Consider the following 19,723-nt stretch of genomic DNA (forward strand, 5'->3'; position numbering starts at 1 on the left):
CCAGTTTGTCACCGGGGGCCGCAGTGCACCGAGGCGGTACGGGATGGCGCAGGTTTGTCACCAGGGGCGCCCGCAGTGCCACCCCGAAGCTGTCACGGTGAGCGGCAGTTTGTCACCAGGGGCACACGGCACCCCCGAGGCGCTGTCACCGGTGATGGCGGCAGGTTTGTCACAGGGGCCCACGGCACAGGCTGCACGGGGAGTTGTCCTGCACCAATGTGCCACCCCCGAGGTTCGGGCACCGGCGGCAGGTTTGTCGCCACCGCAGTGCCAGCCCCAGGTGCCACCAGCCCGCTGGCCAGCAGCGCGGCGGTTGGCTCGCCGTGTCCGAGCGCCAACGGCGGGTGGCGGCGCGGGGGCTGTCACCGGTAACCGCGTCCCCGAGGTGTCCCCACGCGGGACGCTCCGTGAGCCACGCGGGAGCGCGCAGTGTCCTGTGCGGGGGGCTGGATGAGCCTGGAGTGTCCCTTCCCAAGGGGACATTCCTGGGGACATCCCAGGGACACTCCCTGGTCCCGTGGGTCCCTTCCCAAGGGGACATTCTGTGATTCCCACGGGGACATCCCGCGGGAGCGCGCCCCAGGCACGCGCACCGAGGAGAAGCGGGGGCGCGCCCCGCGCACGCGCGCTGAGGAGAGGCCGGAGGGGCGGGAGCGCGCCCCGCGCACGCGCGCTGAGGGGAGGCCGGAGGGGCGGGAGCGCGCCCCGCGCACGCGCGCTGAGGGCGGGCGGCGGCGGCGGCGCTGTCGCGAGGGGCGGGCGCAGGGGGCGGGGCTCCCGCCATGTCGCAGCGCGCCGGGGACCGCGATCGCGACCGGGAGCGCGAGCTGCAGTGGTCGGCCCGCAGGATGGGCACGTCGCTGCTGCTGCAGCTGTCGGCGCACGAGCGGGAGCTGGACCTGGTGTGCCTCGACCACAGCTACGCCAAGCCCTGGAGCGCGCACCCCGACGCCAGCGCCGCCCGGCCCGCACGGCTCCTCTTCCTCACCCCGCGGAGGCACCTCGGCAGCGCCCCGTGAGAGACCGGGCGGCGGAGGGGACGGGAGGGGGTCGGGAGGGAGGAACTGAGGGGGTCCTGTGGGGCTCAGGGGCATGTGAGGGGAAAGGAGAGGGTCTTGTGATGCTGAGGGGGAGATTGAGGGGGTCTCCTGTAGGCCTAAGGTGCTTTGAGGGGAAGGAGGGGTCCTGTGGGTCTGGGGGAGCCGTTTGGGGTCTGCAGGGGTGCTGAGGGCTGGGGCTGTGAAGGAGGAGCTGGGAGGTCCTGTGGGCTGGGGGTGGTCATAAGGGCGAGTGGGGGAATTGTGAGGGGGAAACTGGGGACCCTGATGGGTAAGGGGGCAGTGAGGAGTCTCGGTTTGGGGTGTCCAGAGGTCTCAGTTTGTGGCGGCCAGGGGCCATCATTTGTGGGCTTCAGCAGTCTCAGTTTTGGGGCTCTAGGTTTGATGGTCCAGGATGCTTGGTTTGGGCCTTCAGCGAGATCGGTTTGGGGGTCCAGAATAGGTTTGATTTGGGGGCCCAGAGGTCTCAGTTTGGGGTGTCCAGGCACCATGGTTTGGGGGTCCAGGGACCATTGTTTGTGGGCTCCAGCAGTCTCAGTTTTGGGGCTCTAGGTTTGATGGCTCTAGGTTTGATGGTCCAGGATGCTTGGTTTGGGCCTTCAGGGAGATCAGTTTGGGGGTCCAGGATAGGTTTGATTTGGGGGTCCAGAGGTCTCAGTTTGGGGTGTCTAGGGGCCATGGTTTGGGGGTCCAGGGACCCTCATTTGTGGGCTCCAGCAGAATCAGTTTTGGGGCTCCAGGGGCTCAGTTTTGGGGCTCTAGGTTTGATGGTCCAGGATGCTTGGTTTGGGCCTTCAGGGACATCAGTTTGGGGGTCCAGAATAGGTTTGATTTGGGGGTCCAGAGGTCTCAGTTTGGGGTGTCTAGGGGCCATGGTTTGGGGGTCCAGGGGCCCTCATTTGTGGGCTCCAGCAGAATCAGTTTGGGGCTCCAGGGGCTCAGTTTTGGGGCTCTAGGTTTGATGGTCCAGGATGCTTGGTTTGGGCCTTCAGCGAGATCGGTTTGGGGGTCCAGGATAGGTTTGACTTGGGGGCCCAGAGGTCTGTTTGGGGTATCCAAAGTGCTTGCTTTGGTTGCCAGTTGGTGGCCCATAAATACCAAGATCCCTGGGTCAATCCCACCCTGTGCATCCCTGGGAGCGCTGCCCAACCCCTGGTTTGGATCCCCCAAACCCCCTGGATGCCCCGGGTACCCCATCCTTGCCCTGACCCCCGCGTGGGTGGTGGCAGGGAGGCCGATGTCCCCATCGACGTGGAGACGGTGACGCCGACGCCGGTGCCGCTGTACGACAACCAGAAGGCTCGGAGCGTGATGAACGAGTGCGAGCGGCACGTCATGTTCGCCCGCACCGACGCCGACGCGCCGCCGCCGCCCGACGACTGGGAGGAGCACGTCAACAGGTGGGGAATGGGAATAGGGGCTGGGAACAGGGGCTGGGAATGGGAATGGGTGCTGGGAGGAGCACGTCAACAGGTGGGGAATGGGAATAGGGGCTGGGAACAGGGGCTGGGAATGGGAATATGGGAATGGGAATAGGGAATGGGAATGGGGTCTGGGAGGAGCACGTTAGCAGGTGGGGATATGGGAATGGGAATAGGGGCTGGGAATGGCAGAGGATATGGGAATGGGAATAGGGGCTGGGAATGGGAATGGGGTCTGGGAATGGGAATGGGGGCTGGGACGAGCACGTCAACAGGTGGGGATGTGGGAATGGGAATGGGAACAGGACTGGGAATGGGTGCTGGGAATGGCAGGGGATATGGGAATGGGAATGGGTGCTGGGAGGAGCACATCAACAGGTGGGGATGTGGGAATGGGAATAGGGGCTGGGAATGGCAGGGGATATGGGAATGGGAATAGGGGCTGGGTATGGGAATGGGGCTGGGAGGAGCACGTCAGCAGGTGGGGAATGGGAATGGGACTGGGAATAGGGGCTGGGAATGGCAGGGGATATGGGAATGGGAATAGGGGCTGGGAATGGGAATGGGTGCTGGGAATGGCAGGGGATATGGGAATGGGAATGGGGGCTGGGAATGGGAATGGGACTGGGACGAGCACGTCAACAGGTGGGGAATGGGAACGGGACTGGGAATGGCAGGGGATGTGGGAATGGGAATAGGGGCTGGGAATGGCAGGGAGTATGGGAATGGGAATAGGGGCTGGGTATGGGAATGGGGTCTGGGAGGAGCACATCAGCAGGTGGGGATCTGGGAATGGGAATGGGGTCTGGGAATGGGAATGGGTGCTGGGACGAGCACGTCAACAGGTGGGGAATGGGAATGGGAACAGGGGCTGGGGATGGGAATAGGGGCTGGGAATGGCAGGGGATATGGGAATGGGAATAGGGGCTGGGGATGGGAATGGGGGCTGGGAGGAGCACGTCAGCAGGTGGGGATCTGGGAATGGGAATAGGGATGGGAATGGGAGTGTGAGCTGGGAATGCCATGGAATCCAGACTGGAAATGGCAGGAAACAGCAGGAAATCCAGGCTGGGAATGCTGTGGAATCCAGGCTGGGAATGGCAGAGAACAACAGGGAATCCAGGCTGGAAATGCTATGGAATCCAGGCTGGGAGTGGCAGGGAAAGGCAGGGAATATGGGCTGGAATGGTGGGGAATCCAGGCTGGGAATGGCTGGGAAGGGCAGAGAATCTGGGCTGGGAATTGCAGAGAAAGGAAATCCAAGCTGAGAATTTCAGGGAATGGGAATCCAGGCTGGGAGGAGCACATCAGCAGGTGGGGTGGCAGTTCCAGGGCAGGGGAAGCAGGAGTGCTTTGGTGGGTTTGTGGGTGACCCCGCTGTGTCTGTCCCCGCAGGACGGGCTGGACCATGGCCCAGAACAAACTGTTCAACAAGATCCACAAGGCGCTGCAGTCGGACAGGCTGGCCCGCCTGGCCAACGAGGGGGTGAGAGGGGCTGGGCTCTGCCCTCCCCACAAACCTGGGCTGCTCAGCGTGGCAACTGGGGCCCTGGGGTGGCCTTGAGGAGCAGGCACCTCTGGGCTCTGTGGGTTTTGTGGGACCATAGAGTGTCCTGGGCTGGAAGGCACCCACTGGGATCATCAGGCCCGGCACAGACACCTCAGAATCCAAAGGCTTCTGGAGCTCAGGGCTGTGCCCATTTCCTGGGCAGTGCCCTGCACTTCTGGGGACAGAACCTTTCCAAAATCCCACCCTGAGCCTGCCCTGGCCCAGCTCCAGCCATTCCCTGGGTCCTGTCCCTGGGATCAGAGCTTCCCCTTGGAAGTTGTGGGTTGTTCTGAGGGCTCCCCTCAGCCTGCTCCTCCTCAGACAGATGTTGTCCTTTCTCCAGATGTTTGTGCAGCCCACCCTGACCTTTCCCTGGGGCTGGGGCTGCAGTGCCATGCTCCATCCTCCTTCCCCTGAACTGTTTTTTGGGAATTCCTCCTTGCAGGCCTGCAACGAGCCCGTGCTGAGGAGGATTGCCGTGGATAAATGTGCCCGCAGGGTGCGCCAGGCCCTGGCCAGCGTCAACTGGGACACCAAGCTCATCCAGTGGCTCCACACCACGCTGGTGGAGACCCTGAGCCTGCCCGTGCTGGCTGCATACCTGGATGCCCTGCAGACCCTCAAGGGAAAGGTGATAAAGGCAGGGGGAGGTCTGGCTGGCACAGCTGGCAGAGGCTGGAGTTGTTGTGCCGTGGTTTGGGTGTGTGTTCTCACTTCCCCCTGGTCTCTGTTTGCAGATCCCTGCGCTGATTGACAGGATGCTGCTCTCCTCCACGGCCAAGACAGGAGCAGCAGGGGCTGAGGCGCTGTCCCTGCTGCTCAAGAGACCCTGGGACCCAGCTGTGGGTGTCCTGTCCCATAATAAACCAGTGAGTGCCCCTGGGGGGATGTGGGGGTTCTGTGGCAGCTTCAGTCTCCCCATCCTCTGCCTCTGTCCTCTCCCTGGGCTCCTCTGCCCCTGATTTACACCTGAATGGAAGGGGCACAGCAGGATCATCAATCCAACCTGTCCTTGCACAGACACCCCAAAATCCACCCTGGGCATCCCTGGGACCCTGCACAGACACCCCAAAATCCACCCTGGGCATCCCTGGGACCCTGCACAGACACCCCAAAATCCAAAGGCTCCCGGAGCTCCGGCAGCCTCGGGGCTGTGTGCATTCCCTGGGCAGTGCCCAGCATCCCAAAGCCCACCCTGATCCCACCCTGGCCCAGCTCCAGCCATTCCCTGGATCCTGTCCCTGTCCCAGGGAGCAGAGCCCAGAAAAGGAAGAGTCCCTTCTGTTGGAGAAATTCTCCTGGGTATCCCAAGGGAGCTTTGGCTTGGGAAGACAATGAAAGAGCAGTGCAAGATCCTTCCCTGTGGGGCAGGGAGGCCCTTCCTGGGGGCGCTGCTGTCCCTGACAGGCTCCTGTTGGACCTTGCAGAGCAAACTGCCCGGATCGCCCCTGATCCTCATCGCCTCCTCCGGCCCCGCCAACTCCCTGTTCCCCACGTCCCGGCGGCACCGCTTCTGGCAGTCCCAGCTCTCCTGCCTGGGAAAGGTCTGTGGGGCTGGAGCTGTGGGGCTGGAGCTGTGGGGCTGGAGCTGTGGGGTTCCTGTGTGGGGTTGGATCTGTGGGGTTCCTTTGTGGGGCTGGAGCTGTGGGGTTGGAGCTGTGGGGTTCCTCTGTGGAGCTGGAGCTGTGGGGTTGGATCTGTGGGGTTCCTGTGTGGGGTTGGATCTGTGGGGTTCCTCTGTGGGGCTGGAGCTGTGGGGTTCCTCTGTGGGGTTGGATCTGTGGGGTTCCTGTGTGGGGTTGGATCTGTGGGGTTCCTCTGTGGGGCTGGAGCTGTGGGGTTCCTCTGTGGGGCTGGGAATCTGTGGGATTCCTCTGGGGTTCTTCTGTAGGGCCACCCTTTTGGGGCTGGATTTGTGGGGTTCCTGATGTTGTCCCCAGCCCTGCTGGCTGGTTCTCCCATGTTGTCCCCAGCCCTGCTGGCTGGTTCTCCCATTGTCCCCAGCCCTGCTGGCTGTCCTTGATGTCACCAGCCCTGCTGGCTGGTTCTGCCACTGTCCCCAGCCCCACTGGCTGTCCCTGCTGTCCCCAGCCCTGTCCCTGCTGTCCCCAGCCCTGTCCCTGATGTCCCCAGCCCCGCTGGCTGTCCCTGCTGTCCCCAGCCCTGTCCCCGATGTCCCCAGCCCTGTCCCTGCTGTCCCCAGCCCTGTCCCCGCTGTCCCCAGCCCCGCTGGCTGTCCCTGCTGTCCCCAGCCCTGTCCCTGCTGTCCCCAGCCCTGTCCCTGCTGTCCCCAGCCCTGTCCCTGATGTCCCCAGCCCTGTCCCTGCTGCCCCCGCCCTGTCCCCAGCCGGCTGTCCCCAGCCTCCGCTGGCTGTCCCTGCTGTCCCCAGCCCTGTCCCCGCTGTCCCCAGCCCACGCTGGTTCTCCTGCTGTCCCCAGCCCTGTCCCGATGTCCCCAGCCCTGTCCCCGCTGTCCCCAGCCCGCTGGCTGTCCCCAATGTCCCCAGCCCTGTCCCCGCTGTCCCCAGCCCGCTGGCTGTCCCCAATGTCCCCAGCCCTGTCCCCGCTGTCCCCAGCCCTGCCGGGTGGTTCTCCTGTTGCCCCCAGCCCTGTCCCCGCTGTCCCCAGCCCTGTCCCGCTGTCCCAGCCCCGCTGGGAGTCCCCGTGTCCCCAGCCCTGTCCCCGATGTCCCCAGCCCTGTCCCTGATGTCCCTGTCCCTCACAGGTGATCCCCATCGCCACGTCCCTGCTGAACAACGGCAGCGGGGTGGGGGTGCTGCAGTGCCTGGAGCACATGATCGGCGCTGTCAGGGGCAAGGTGGCCGAGGTGAGGACAGCAGGAGGTGCCCCCTGTGCCCCCTGTGCCCCCCATGCCACCCTGGGCATGGTGCCGGTGTCTGTCCCAGCGCTCCAGCTGTGCTTTGTGTCCCACAGATCCACAACCACTTCTCGCACAAGCAGATCATCCTGATCGGGTGGAACACGGGTGCCTTGGTGGCCTGTCACGTGAGTGCCCCACTGCTCTGTGGCCTGGGGGGCACAGGAGGGCTGGGGGTCTGTTAGAGCAGCTCCAGAGGAGACCACGGGGCTGCTCCAGGGCTGGGGCCCTTCTGGAGTGAGGCTGGGAGAGCTGGGAATGTTCACCTGGAGAAGGAAAATTCCAGGGAGAGCTGGGAATGGTCACCCGGAGAAGGAAAATTCCAGGGAGAGCTGGGAATGGTCACCTGGAGAAGGAAAATTCCAGGGAGAGCTGGGAATGGTCACCCGGAGAAGGAAAATTCCAGGGAGAGCTGGGAATGGTCACCTGGAGAAGGAAAATTCCAGGGAGAGCTGGGAATGGTCACCCGGAGAAGAGAAAGCTCCAGGGAGAGCTGGGAATGGTCACCCGGAGAAGGAAAATTCCAGGGAGAGCTGGGAATGGTCACCCGGAGAAGGAAAATTCCAGGGAGAGCTGGGAATGGTCACCTGGAGAAGAGAAAGCTCCAGGGAGAGCTGGGAATGGTCACCTGGAGAAGAGAAAGCTCCAGGGAGAGCTGGGAATGCTCATCTGGGGAAGGAAAATTCCAGGGAGAGCTGGGAATGTTCATCTGGGGAAGGAAAATTCCAGGGAGAGATGGGAATGTTCATCTGGAGAAGAGAGAGAAAGCTCCAGGGAGAGCTGGGAATGGTCACCTGGAGAAGAGAGAGAAAGCTCCAGGGAGAGCTGGGAATGGTCACCCGGAGAAGAGAAAGCTCCAGGGAGAGCTGGGAATGGTCACCTGGAGAAGAGAAAGCTCCAGGGAGAGCTGGGAATGGTCACCCGGAGAAGAGAAAGCTCCAGGGAGAGCTGGGAATGTTCACCTGGAGAGGGAAAATTCCAGGGAGAGCTGGGAATGCTCACCTGGAGAAGAGAAAGCTCCAGGGAGAGCTGGGAATGCTCACCTGGAGAAGAGAGAGAAAGCTCCAGGGAGAGCTGGGAATGCTCACCTGGAGAAGAGAGAGAAAGCTCCAGGGAGAGCTGGGAATGCTCACCTGGAGAAGAGAGAGAAAGCTCCAGGGAGAGCAGGGAATGGTCACCCGGAGAAGGGAAAGCTCCAGGGAGAGCTGGGAATGGTCACCTGGAGAAGGAAAATTCCAGGGAGAGCTGGGAATGGTCACCCGGAGAAGAGAGAGAAAGCTCCAGGGAGAGCTGGGAATGGTCACCTGGAGAAGGGAGAGAAAGCTCCAGGGAGAGCTGGGAATGGTCACCTGGAGAAGGAAAATTCCAGGGAGAGCTGGGAATGGTCACCTGGAGAAGAGAGAGAAAGCTCCAGGGAGAGCTGGGAATGGTCACCCGGAGAAGGAAAATTCCAGGGAGAGCTGGGAATGGTCACCTGGAGAAGGAAAATTCCAGGGAGAGCTGGGAATGGTCACCTGGAGAAGGAAAATTCCAGGGAGAGCTGGGAATGGTCACCTGGAGAAGAGAAAGCTCCAGGGAGAGCTGGGAATGGTCACCTGGAGAAGAGAAAGCTCCAGGGAGAGCTGGGAATGGTCACCTGGAGAAGAGAAAGCTCCAGGGAGAGCTGGGAATGGTCACCTGGAGAAGGAAAATTCCAGGGAGAGCTGGGAATGGTCACCTGGAGAAGAGAAAGCTCCAGGGAGAGCTGGGAATGGTCACCTGGAGAAGAGAGAGAAAGCTCCAGGGAGAGCTGGGAATGGTCACCTGGAGAAGAGAGAGAAAGCTCCAGGGAGAGCTGGGAATGGTCACCTGGAGAAGAGAAAGAAAGCTCCAGGGAGAGCTTCAAGCACATTCCAGGGCCTGATGGGGCTTCAGGAGAGCTGGAGAGGGACTGGGGACAGAGGATGGAGGGACAGGACCCAGGGAATGGCTCCCACTGGGAAAGGGGAGATTTAAATGGGATATTGGGAAGGAATTCCTGTCTGGGAGGATGGAGAGGGGCTGGGGTGGAATTCCAGAGGAGCTGTGGCAATTTGAGTCATTTAATCACCATGTTAATGACCAAGGTGTTGCTGTGAAGGTCTTTCTGTGCCTGGCAGAGCAGCCTTCATTCCTGGGATGTGCTGGGCTCTGGGAATGCTGCCCTGGGATGGGATGGGATGGGATGGGATGTGTCCCTGACTGCTCTCTCCCTGCCCAGGTTTCTGTGATGGAATATGTCACTGCTGTCGTGTGCCTTGGCTTCCCACTGCTCACCGTGGACGGCCCCAGGGGGGTAAGGACCAGATGGAGCTGCTTGAAGAGCTCTGCTTGTCTTTTTTTGTGGAATGGTTCCTGGAGAATTGGCTGATTTTTTGGGACAATGTGGGTGTGACTGTTGTTTGGAGCAGCTGTTGCTCTCAGAGGAGGAGCTGTAGCAATCCTGGTGGGATTCTCAATCCATGGCTGTGTGAGGAGTGCTCTGGGCTTGTCTGTGCTGTGGTGGGGTTTGGAGCTCCTTCCTGGGGCCTGGATCCCTCATTATCCATGGGGGATCCATCATTATCCATGGCCTGGATCCATCATTATCCATGGGGGATCCATCATTATCCATGGGGGATCCATCATTATCCATGGCCTGGATCCATCATTATCCATGGCCTGGATCCATCATTATCCATGGCCTGTGTCCATCATTATCCATGGCCTGGATCCATCATTATCCATGGCCTGGATCCCTCATTATCCATGGCCTGGATCCCTCATTATCCATGGCCTGTGTCCATCATTATCCATGGCCTGGATCCATCATTATCCATGGCCTGGATCCATCATTATCCATGGCCTGGATCCCTCATTATCCATGGCCTGGATCCATCATTATCCATGGGGGATCCATCATTATCCATGGCCTGGATCCATCATTATCCATGGCCTGGATCCCTCATTATCCATGGCCTGGATCCATCATTATCCATGGCCTGTGTCCATCATTATCCATGGGGGATCCATCATTATCCATGGTGGATCCATCATTATCCATGGCCTGTGTCCCTCCTTGTCCCTGTCCTGCTCCATTATCCATGTCCTGTGTCCCTCATTTTCTGTGTCCCTCCTTATCCCTGTCCTGGTTCCCTTATCCCTGTCCTGTGTCCCTCATTTTCTTTATTCCTGTCCTGGCTTCCTTATCTATGTCCTGTGTCCCTTGTTATTTGTGTCCCTCCTTATCCCTGTCCTGTGTCCCTCTTTTTCCCTGTCCTGACTTCTTTATCCCTGTCCTGTGTCCCTCATTTTCTGTGTCCCTCCTTATCCCTGTCCTGGTTCCCTTATCCCTGTCCTGTGTCCCCCTTTATCCATGTCCTGGCTCCATTATCCCTGTCCTGTGTCCCTTGTTTTCCATGTCCTGTGTCCCTCTTTATCCATGTCCTGGCTCCATTATCCCTGTCCTCTGTCCCTTGTTTTCCATGTCCTGTGTCCCTCTATTTCCCTGTCCTGGCTCCTTTATCCCTGTCCTGTGTCCCTCACTTTCTGTGCCACTTCCACAGAGCCCACATTTGTCCCTTTGGGGTGTGACTGGACAGGGACTGGTGACACAGCCAGCCTGGGAAGTGGCTCCTTCCAGGGGCAGTGGAATCCCTTTGGAAGGAGAGGCTCCATTTTCTGCAGATCACACAGAATTCCCCTCTGGCCTCAGTAAATCCCACTGGGAGCTCCTCAGCCCCATCCCAGGGTTGCAGCTCCCTCCCTGCCCCTTGCAGGATGTGGACGATCCCCTGCTGGAGATGAAGACCCCGGTGCTCTTCGTCATCGGGCAGAACTCCCTGCAGTGCAACGTGGAGGCCATGGAGGATTTCAGGGAGAAGATCCGGGCGGACAACAGCTTGGTGGTGGTGGGAGGAGCAGATGACAACCTCAGGTGAGGCTGTGCCAGCTGGGCTCTGTCCTCCTGGGCATTCTGGGCAGCACCATGGGGGTGCCAGCCCCAAATCTGGTGCTGGAACAAGGTGGGAATTGCATGGGAATACTCCAGGCTTGTGTGTGATGGGGATAACTGCAGGAAAAACCTGTATGGGAATGGGCCTGAGATAGGGCTGGGCTGGATTTAGGGCTGCACCCAGCAGCACAGAGGAGCTTCTGGAGCATCACAGGAGTCAGGAATCTCTAGCAGTGAAAATCCATAAAGAAAAGGAAAGAAAAAACCCTTAAACTGACACTGGGTGTGAAGGCAGAGCGCTGAAATGTCAGGCTGGATTTGCAAAATGCTTTGGGAGTTGCAGGAAGGATCTTTGCCCTCATCAGGTGAAGGATGCTCGTGGAAAAGTGTGGATTTCCACCTGGTTTGGTTCTTTTTTTCCCCCAGGATAAGCAAAGCCAAAAAGAAGGCAGAAGGCCTGACGCAGAGCATGGTGGACAGGTGCATCCAGGTACCCACAGGGATCAGGAGGAGGAAGGAGGCAGTGCTGGAGTGTCCCAGGTTACAGCAGGGCTGGGCTGGATTGCATTGCATTGCATTGGAGGGAATCTTCTCCTCAGGGGGTTTGGAAGGGAGCTGTGAGATCCTGGGGGTGCCCCTGAACCTGAGCAGTTTCCTGAGTGTCCCAGCACAGCAGCATTTTGGGAGAAACCTCTGTGGTTTTTCCCCCACAATTCCTAAATCAGTGCTTTGTCAGCTTCACTGACAAATCCACATTCTCTCTGTGAGCTTTTGGGGATTTCCTGCAGAATTCCAAACCCACAGATCCTCACCCACGTACCCCCTTGGCGATGCCTCATTTCCTTGCTTGGAGCTGTGCAGATGCATTGCTCACACACCTGCCCGGCCCTGAATGCCAATGTTTCTCCCCAAAATGGCCAGGATGAGATTGCAGACTTCCTGACGGGGGTGCTGACCCGGGCCGAGAGCCACTCGGGCTCGGAGCCGCGCGACCTGGACGCCGAGAGGAAGAAGAAGCCGCGCGAGTGCAGCAGGAGGGACCTGTCCTTCGAGCTGCCCGAGAGGAGCAGCAGGCCCGCCTCCCCCGCGGCCAGAGTGCCAGCCTCGCCCTCGGGCTCCGAGGTGGGGGCTCCTGCCAGCCTGGTGCCAGCTGGGGCTGGGCACAGAGCGGGGTTTGGGCGGCCAGAATGGCCCAGGTCTCTGCTGAGGGAGGTGGGAGGGTACACAGGGGGATGTGGCATCAGGGGAGGTTTAGATGAGAAATTTGGGAAATTAAATCTCCCAAATCTGTGCTGAGGGAGGTGAGAGGGTACCCAGGGGGATGTGGCCTCAGGGGAGGTTTAGGTGAGAAATTTGGAAAATTAAATCTCCCAAATCTGTGCTGAGGGAGGTGAGAGGGTACCCAGGGCCTCAGGGGAGGTTTAGATGAGAAATTTGGAAAATTAAATCTCCCAAATCTGTGCTGAGCGTTGGGAGAGGGAGGTGAGAGGGTACCCAGGGGGATGTGGCCTCAGGAAAAGGTTTCGATGAGAAATTTGGAAAATTAAATCTCCCAAATCTGTGCTGAGCTTTGGGAGTGGGGTGTGAGAGGGTACCCAGGGGGATGTGGCCTCAGGAGGTTTAGATGAGAAATTTGGAAAATTAAATCTCCCAAATCTGTGCTGAGCATTTGAAGAGGGAGGTAAGAGGGTACCTGGGGCCTCAGGGGAGGTTTAGATGAGAGATTTGGGGAAATTAAATCTCCCAAATCTGTGCTGAGTGTTGGGAGAGGGAGGTGAGAGGGTACCTGGGGCCTCAGGGGAGGTTTAGATGAGAGATTTGGGAAAATTAAATCTCCCAGATCTGTGCTGAGTGTTGGGAGAGGGAGGTGAGAGGGTACCCAGGGCCACAGGGCAGGTTTAGATGAGAGATTTGGGGAAATTGTCTCATGGGAAGCTTTGGCCCAGGCTGGTGGAGTCAGCAGCAGAGCACAGCTGGGTGTGGCCGTGGGCACAGGGCTTGGTGCTGACAATGGCCCTTCATCCTGAAGGTCCTTCCCAGCCTCAAACTCCCAGATTCTCCCAGAGAGGGCAATGAGTGCCCCAGCAGCTGGGCTGAGTGTCCGTCTGTCCCTGCAGGACCTGTCCAGCGTGTCCAGCAGCCCCACGTCCAGCCCCAAGGCCAAGGTGGCGGCGCTGGCGCTGCCCAAGGCCAGCCAGGGGTGCCCCCCGCAGCTGCAGCGGCGGCAGGTGCCCAGGCCCGAGCCTGTCCTGAGCCACAAGCAGGCACCAGGTAACTGCTGCACCTTCCCCCCCTTCCTGCTGCTGCACTTTGGGGTTTTCTGTCTCTGGATCTGTGTAGGGTTTGTTTTCTCTGTCCTGTGCAATTTTGGGGTTTCTCTCTCTGGACCTGTGCAGGTTTTTCTTTTCTCTGTCCTGTGCAATTTTGGGTTTTCTCTCTCTCTGGACCTGTGCAGGGTTTTATTTTCTCTGTCCTGTGCAGTTTTGGGGTTTCTCTCTCTCTCTGGACCTATGCAGGTTTTATTTCTCTGTCCTGTGCAATTTTGAATTTTCTCTCTTTCTGGACCTGTGTAGGTTTTTCTTTTCCCTGTCCTGTGCAATTTTGGTTTCTCTCTCTCTGTACCTCTGTAGGATTTTCTTTTCTCTGTCCTGTGCAATTTTGGGTTTTCTCTCTCTCTGGACCTGTGTAGGATTTTCTTTTCTCTGTCCTGTGCAATTTTGGGGTTTCTCTCTCTCTGGACCTGTGTAGGATTTTATTTTCTCTGTCCTGTGCAATTTTGGGTTCTCTCTCTCTCTGGACCTGTGCAGGGTTTTATTTCTCTGTCCTGTGCAATTTTGGGTTCTCTCTCTCTGTACCTGTGTAGGATTTTGTTTTCTCTGTCCTGTGCAATTTTGGGTTCTCTCTCTATCTGGACCTGTGCAGGGTTTTATTTTCCCTGTCCTGTGCAATTTTGGGGTTTCTCTCTCTCTCTGGACCTATGTGGATTTTTATTTTCTGTGCTGTGTTGAATTCCAAGCTCCCCATGGCAGCTTTCTCTGCAGCTCAGCTCCTGTCACTGCTGGAGGGTTGGAATTGGGTTGGAATTGGGTTGGAATTGGGTTGGAATTGGGTTTCTGCAGCTTGTGCAGCCGTGCTGCTGCTGGAAATGGGAAGGATTCTGTCTCTGGCTGACCCTGTAGCCGTGCCCTGATCCTTTTGGGACACCCAGGGCTGGTGTCTCCTTCAGGACACCCTGAAGGTGCTCAGCAGATGCTTGAGGCTCTTGAATTGAGGTGGAAACTGTGAGATTTGGGGAGTTCCAGAACCATCCTGTGGAAAACCTGCTGTGGAGAAGGAACCAGCTTGAGCTGTGGGGTTTTGTGCTTTTGGATAAAAACGTTGAGTTTGGTGAACTTTGGGAGTTCAGGGAGTGCTTTTGTGGCTGAAGATCCCTCCTGGCAAACTCCAGCAGCACCTGGGGGTGGCTCTGCATCCTCCTTTCCTTCCTTGCTGTGCTCAGGACAGACCTGGACGGGCTGGTGGGTGTCACCTGCAGCAGTGTCACCTGCAGCTGTGACCCTGCATCCAATATTGTCACCTGCAGCAGTGTCACCTGCAGCTGTGACCCTGCACATCCAATATTGTCACCTGCAGCTGTGACCCTGCACATCCAATATTGTCACCTGCAGCAGTGTCACCTGCACCTGTGACCCTGCACATCCAATATTGTCACCTGCAGCTGTGTCACCTTCAGCAGTGTCACCTGCAGTTGTGACCCTGCACGTCCAATATTGTCACCTTCAGCAGTGTCATCTGCACATCCAATATTGTCACCTGCAGCTGTGACCCTGCATGTCCATCAGTGTCACCTGCAGCTGTGACCCTGCACACCCAATATTGTCACCTTCAGCAGTGTCACCTGCAGCTGTGACCTTGCACACCCAATATTGTCACCTTCAGCAGTGACCCTGCACATCCAATATTGTCACCTGCAGCTGTGACCCTGCACATCCAATATTGTCACCTGCAGCTGTGACCCTGCACATCCATCAGTGTCACCTGCAGCAGTGTCACCTGCATGTCCATCAGTGTCACCTGCAGCAGTGACCGTGCATGTCCAATATTGTCACCTGCAGCTGTGATCTTGCAAATCCAATATTGTCACCTGCAGCAGTGTCACCTGCATGTCCAATATTGTCATCTGCACCTGTGACCCTGCATGTCCAATATTGTCACCTTCAGCAGTGTCACCTGCACATCCGATATTGTCACCTGCAGCTGTGACCCTGCATGTCCAGTATTGTCACCTGCAATTGTGACCCTGCACATCCAATATTGTCACCTGCAGCTGTGACCCTGCATGTCCAATATTGTCACCTGCAGCAGTGTCACCTGCATGCACATCCATCAGTGTCACCTTCAGCAGTGACCCTGCACGTCCAATATTGTCACCTGCAGCAGTGACCCTGCACATCCAATATTGTCACCTTCAGCAGTGTCACCTGCACATCCATCAGTGTCACCTGCAGCTGTGGCCCTGCACATCCAATATTGTCACCTTCAGCAGTGTCACCTGCATGTCCATCAGTGTCACCTGCAGCTGTGACCCTGCACATCCAATATTGTCACCTGCAGCTGTGACCCTGCACATCCATCAGTGTCACCTGCAGCAGTGACCCTGCACATCCAATATTGTCACCTGCAGCTGTGACCCTGCACATCCAATATTGTCACCTGCAGCTGTGACCCTGCATGTCCAATATTGTCACCTGCAGCAGTGACCCTGCACATCCAATATTGTCACCTGCAGCAGTGACCCTGCACATCCAATATTGTCACCTGCAGCTGTGACCCTGCACATCCATCAGTGTCACCTTCAGCAGTGTCACCTGCACATCCAATATTGTCACCTGCAGCTGTGTCACCTTCAGCAGTGTCACCTGCATGTCCATCAGTGTCACCTTCAGCAGTGACCCTGCACGTCCAATATTGTCACCTGCAGCAGTGACCCTGCACATCCAATATTGTCACCTGCAGCTGTGACCCTGCACGTCCAATATTGTCACCTGCAGCTGTGACCGTGCATGTCCAATATTGTCACCTGCAGCTGTGATCTTGCAAATCCAATATTGTCACCTGCAGCTGTGACCCTGCACATCCAATATTGTCACCTGCATGTCCAATATTGTCACCTGCAGCTGTGACCCTGCATGTCCATCAGTGTCACCTTCAGCAGTGTCTCTGCACATCCAATATTTTCACCTGCAGCAGTGTCACCTGTAGCAGTGACCCTGCACATCCATCAGTGTCACCTGCACATCCAATATTGTCACCTGCAGCAGTGTCACCTGCATGACCAATATTGTCACCTGCAGCAGTGTCACCTGCAGCAGTGACCCTGCACATCCATCCTGGCTCCATGGGGAAGCTGGAGCTTGGATCTGCCCTCATTCCTCAGCCCAGGGACTGAGGGAGGCACTTCCCAGGTGACACAGGGGACGCAGGAGCTGAGTCCTGGTGCCTGGTTTGATTGGGAATAAAACCAGGGGTAGTAATTCTTGGTGCCTGGTTCTGTCAGGAATGCTGTGGTGATTCCTGGTGCCTGGTTCTGTCAGGAATGCCATGATGATTCCCGGTGCCTGGTTCTGTCAGGAATGCCGTGATGATTCCCGGTGCCTGATTTTCTTGGGAATGCCATGATGATTCCCAGTGCCTGATTCCATCAGGAATGCCATGATGATTCCCAGTGCCTGGTTCTGTCAGGAATGCCATGATGATTCCTGGTGCCTGATTTTCTTGGGAATGCCATGATGATTCCCAGTGCCTGGTTCTGTCAGGAATGCCATGATGATTCCCAGTGCCTGATTTTCTTGGGAATGCCATGATGATTCCTGGTGCCTGGTTCTGTCAGGAATGCCATGATGATTCCCAGTGCCTGGTTCCATCAGGAATGCCATGATGATTCCTGGTGCCTGATTTTCTTGGGAATGCCATGATGATTCCCAGTGCCTGATTTTCTTGGGAATGCCATGATGATTCCTGGTGCCTGGTTCTGTCAGGAATGCCATGATGATTCCTGGTGCCTGGTTCTGTCAGGAATGCCATGATGATTCCCAGTGCCTGATTTTCTTGGGAATGCCATGATGATTCCCAGTGCCTGGTTCTGTCAGGAATGCCATGATGATTCCCAGTGCCTGGTTCTGTCAGGAATGCCATGATGATTCCTGGTGCCTGGTTCTGTCAGGAATGCCATGATGATTCCCAGTGCCTGATTTTCTCAGGAATGCCATGATGATTCCCGGTGCCTGATTTTCTTGGGAATGCCGTGGTGATTCCCATCTGGAGCTGCTCAGGGCCCTGCTGGCTCCCATCTCCAGCTGCTCTCAGCTCCTTGGCCCAGCCCAGCCCAGCCCAGCCCTGCTGTCTCTCCATCCCCCTGCCTCTGTCAGGCTCTCTGTTGGGATGAGCCCCCCAGGCTGTGCTCCCAGGGCTGGATCTGTCCTGTCTGGAGCTCTGCCTGCTCCAGGGTCCCCTCTGGGTGTCCCCAGAGCCCCTGTGCCCTGCAGAGCCTGGCTGTGATCCCGTGGTTCTCTCTCATTCATTTCAGCTCACTTTGCTGCTTTTCTGAAACAAAACATGCTGGTGAGGAAGGCTCTTCCTCCTGGCACCTCCTCCTGTCGCTTGGGTGAGTATCTGCTCACTGCTCCATGGCTCTGCCTGTCTGCCTCCTCCTCTCTGTCTCTGCTGCCTTCCTCCATCATCCTCCTCTTCCTCTGGGGCTGTGTCCCTGCTGTGTCCCCTCGTCCCCTGCTTTGTGCTGCTCTGCTCCTTGGAGCTCCAGCCCAGGGCCTCTTTGCCAGCAGAGATCTCAGGCTTTGCTGAGCTCCTCCTGCTCCTCCTGGTTAAATCTCAGCTTTGCTGAGCTCCTCCTGCACCCAGGGATAAATCTCAGCTTTGCTGAGCTCCTCCTGCTCCCCAGGGATAAATCTCAGCTTTGCTGATAGGTCTTTGATGGCTTTAGGAAGGTTCTGATGGATCAGGGATAGCCTTGAGAAGGTGGTGGTGGATCAGGGACAGCTTTGGGAAGGTTCTGATGGATCAGGGACGGCTTTGGGAAGGTTCTGATGGATCAGGGAAGGTCCTGATGGATCAGGAATGGCTTTGGGAAGGTTCTGATGGATCTGGGAAGGTCCTGATGGATCAGGGATGGCTTTGCAAAGGTTCTGATGGATCAGGGATGGCTTTGGGAAGGTTCTGATGGATCAGGAATGGCTTTGGGAAGGTTCTGATGGATCAGGGAAGGTCCTGATTAATCAGGAATGGCTTTGTGAAGGTCCTGATGGATCAGGGATGGCTTTGGAAGGTTGTGATGGATCTGGAAAGGTCCTGATGGATCAGGGATGGCTTTGCAAAGGTTCTGATGGATCAAAGATGGCCTTGGGAAAGTGGTGATGGATCAGGGATGGCTTTGGGAAGGTTCTGATGGATCAGGGATGGCTTTGGGAAGGCTCTGATGGATCAGGAATGGCTTTGGGAAGGTCCTGATGGATCAGGGATGGCTTTGGGAAGGTTCTGATGGATCAGGGATGGCTTTGGGAAGGTTCTGATGGATCTGGGAAGGTTCTGATGGATCAGGGATGGCTTTGGGAAGGCTCTGATGGATCAGGGATGGCTTTGGGAAGGTTCTGATGGATCAGGGATGGCTTTGAGAAGGTTCTGATGGATCAGGAATGGCTTTGGGAAGGCTCTGATGGATGCTTTGCTGCAGCACCTCCTTGGCTTTGCTTGGTGCCTCTCCAAGCCTGCCCAGCTCCCGGAGGGGGCCTGGGGGATGCTCTGTGCTGATCCAGCTGCAGCTCTGCCCCTCTGTGCTGCAAACCCTCCCCTTGTCCCTCCCTGGCCTGCAGGGCTGCTGAGGGCTCACCCCGGATTGTGGGGTGCAAATGCCCCTGTGGGGCTGCGGAGCCGTGCAGAGCCTGGCAGCACACCCAGCCCTGGGCTCTCACAGGGCTCCTGTGCAGGCTGGCACAGAGGGAGCTGTGCGTGGGCACGTTCCCTGCTGGCACCCCGGGCACTCCAGGAGCCCCTTCTGTGTCCCCCAGCTGCAGCAGCCCCCGAGCCCTCGGAGGGGGCTCACAGAGGTGATGCCAGAGAGCAGCTGAAGAGGCAGCAGAGCCCCAGCCCGAGCCCTGCGTGCAGCAGAGCCTCCAAACGAGCCAAAATCAAGGTGACCATTGTGTCCCACGGCGAGGCCACGGGCACCGGAGCAGCCCTGAGCACCCAGGCTGAAAGTGAGTTGGCACCTGGCTGTGGCACTGCAGGGCCTGCTGGGGGAGCTGTGCTTTGCTAGGCCTGGCTTTCCTTAGTCCTGGGTTTGGCTTGGCCCTGCTTTGTGCTGGGCCCTGCTTTGTGCTGGGCCCTGCTTTGTGCTGGGCCCTGCTTTGTGCTGGGCCCTGCTTTGTCCTTGGCCCTGCTTGTAGTCCTTGGCCCTGCTTTGTCCTGGGCCCTGCTTTGTCCTTGGCCCTGCTTTGTGCTGGGCCCTGCTTTGTCCTTGGCCCTGCTTTGTGCTGGGCCCTGCTTTGTGCTGGGCCCTGCTTTGTCCCAGGCCCTGCTTTGTCCTTGGCCCTGCTTTGTCCTGGGCCCTGCTTTGTGCTGGCCCTGCTTTGTGCTGGCCCTGCTTTGTCCCGGCCCTGCTTTGTGCCGGCCCTGCTTTGTCCTTGGCCCTGCTTTGTGCTGGGCCCTGCTTTGTGCTGGGCCCTGCTTTGTGCTTGGCCCTGCTTTGTCCCAGGCCCTGCTTTGTGCTGGGCCCTGCTTTGTGCTGGGCCCTGCTTTGTGCTGGGCCCTGCTTTGTGCTGGGCCCTGCTTTGTCCTTGGCCCTGCTTTGTC

General features: G+C 57.9%; 1 protein-coding gene across 5 annotated transcripts in view; it reads left to right on the forward strand.

Moving 5' to 3' along the window:
- Positions 1-775: 775 nt before the first annotated feature.
- The window catches only part of KANSL3 (KAT8 regulatory NSL complex subunit 3), a 29,980-nt gene continuing 11,032 nt past the window's right edge, over positions 776-19,723 (forward strand). Inside the window, exons 1-15 of one of the 5 annotated variants that reach the window (XM_064731205.1) lie at positions 776-1,015; positions 2,288-2,458; positions 3,875-3,965; positions 4,474-4,659; positions 4,766-4,897; positions 5,456-5,572; positions 6,754-6,855; positions 6,963-7,034; positions 9,146-9,220; positions 10,683-10,840; positions 11,285-11,348; positions 11,780-11,980; positions 12,976-13,129; positions 17,445-17,522; positions 18,940-19,128. In XM_064731205.1, the coding sequence (XP_064587275.1) occupies positions 783-1,015; positions 2,288-2,458; positions 3,875-3,965; positions 4,474-4,659; positions 4,766-4,897; positions 5,456-5,572; positions 6,754-6,855; positions 6,963-7,034; positions 9,146-9,220; positions 10,683-10,840; positions 11,285-11,348; positions 11,780-11,980; positions 12,976-13,129; positions 17,445-17,522; positions 18,940-19,128 (2,023 nt within the window). In that variant the 5' untranslated portion in view covers positions 776-782. Of the gene's footprint in view, positions 1,016-2,287; positions 2,459-2,516; positions 2,532-3,874; positions 3,966-4,473; positions 4,660-4,765; positions 4,898-5,455; positions 5,573-6,753; positions 6,856-6,962; positions 7,035-9,145; positions 9,221-10,682; positions 10,841-11,284; positions 11,349-11,779; positions 11,981-12,975; positions 13,130-17,444; positions 17,523-18,939; positions 19,129-19,723 lie in introns of those variants that run through there. The other 4 variants (XM_064731201.1, XM_064731200.1, XM_064731202.1 and 1 more) reach the window with 4 other exon arrangements.

Source organism: Zonotrichia leucophrys, chromosome 22 (assembly GCF_028769735.1).
Source record: "Zonotrichia leucophrys gambelii isolate GWCS_2022_RI chromosome 22, RI_Zleu_2.0, whole genome shotgun sequence".
NCBI lineage: Eukaryota > Metazoa > Chordata > Aves > Passeriformes > Passerellidae > Zonotrichia > Zonotrichia leucophrys.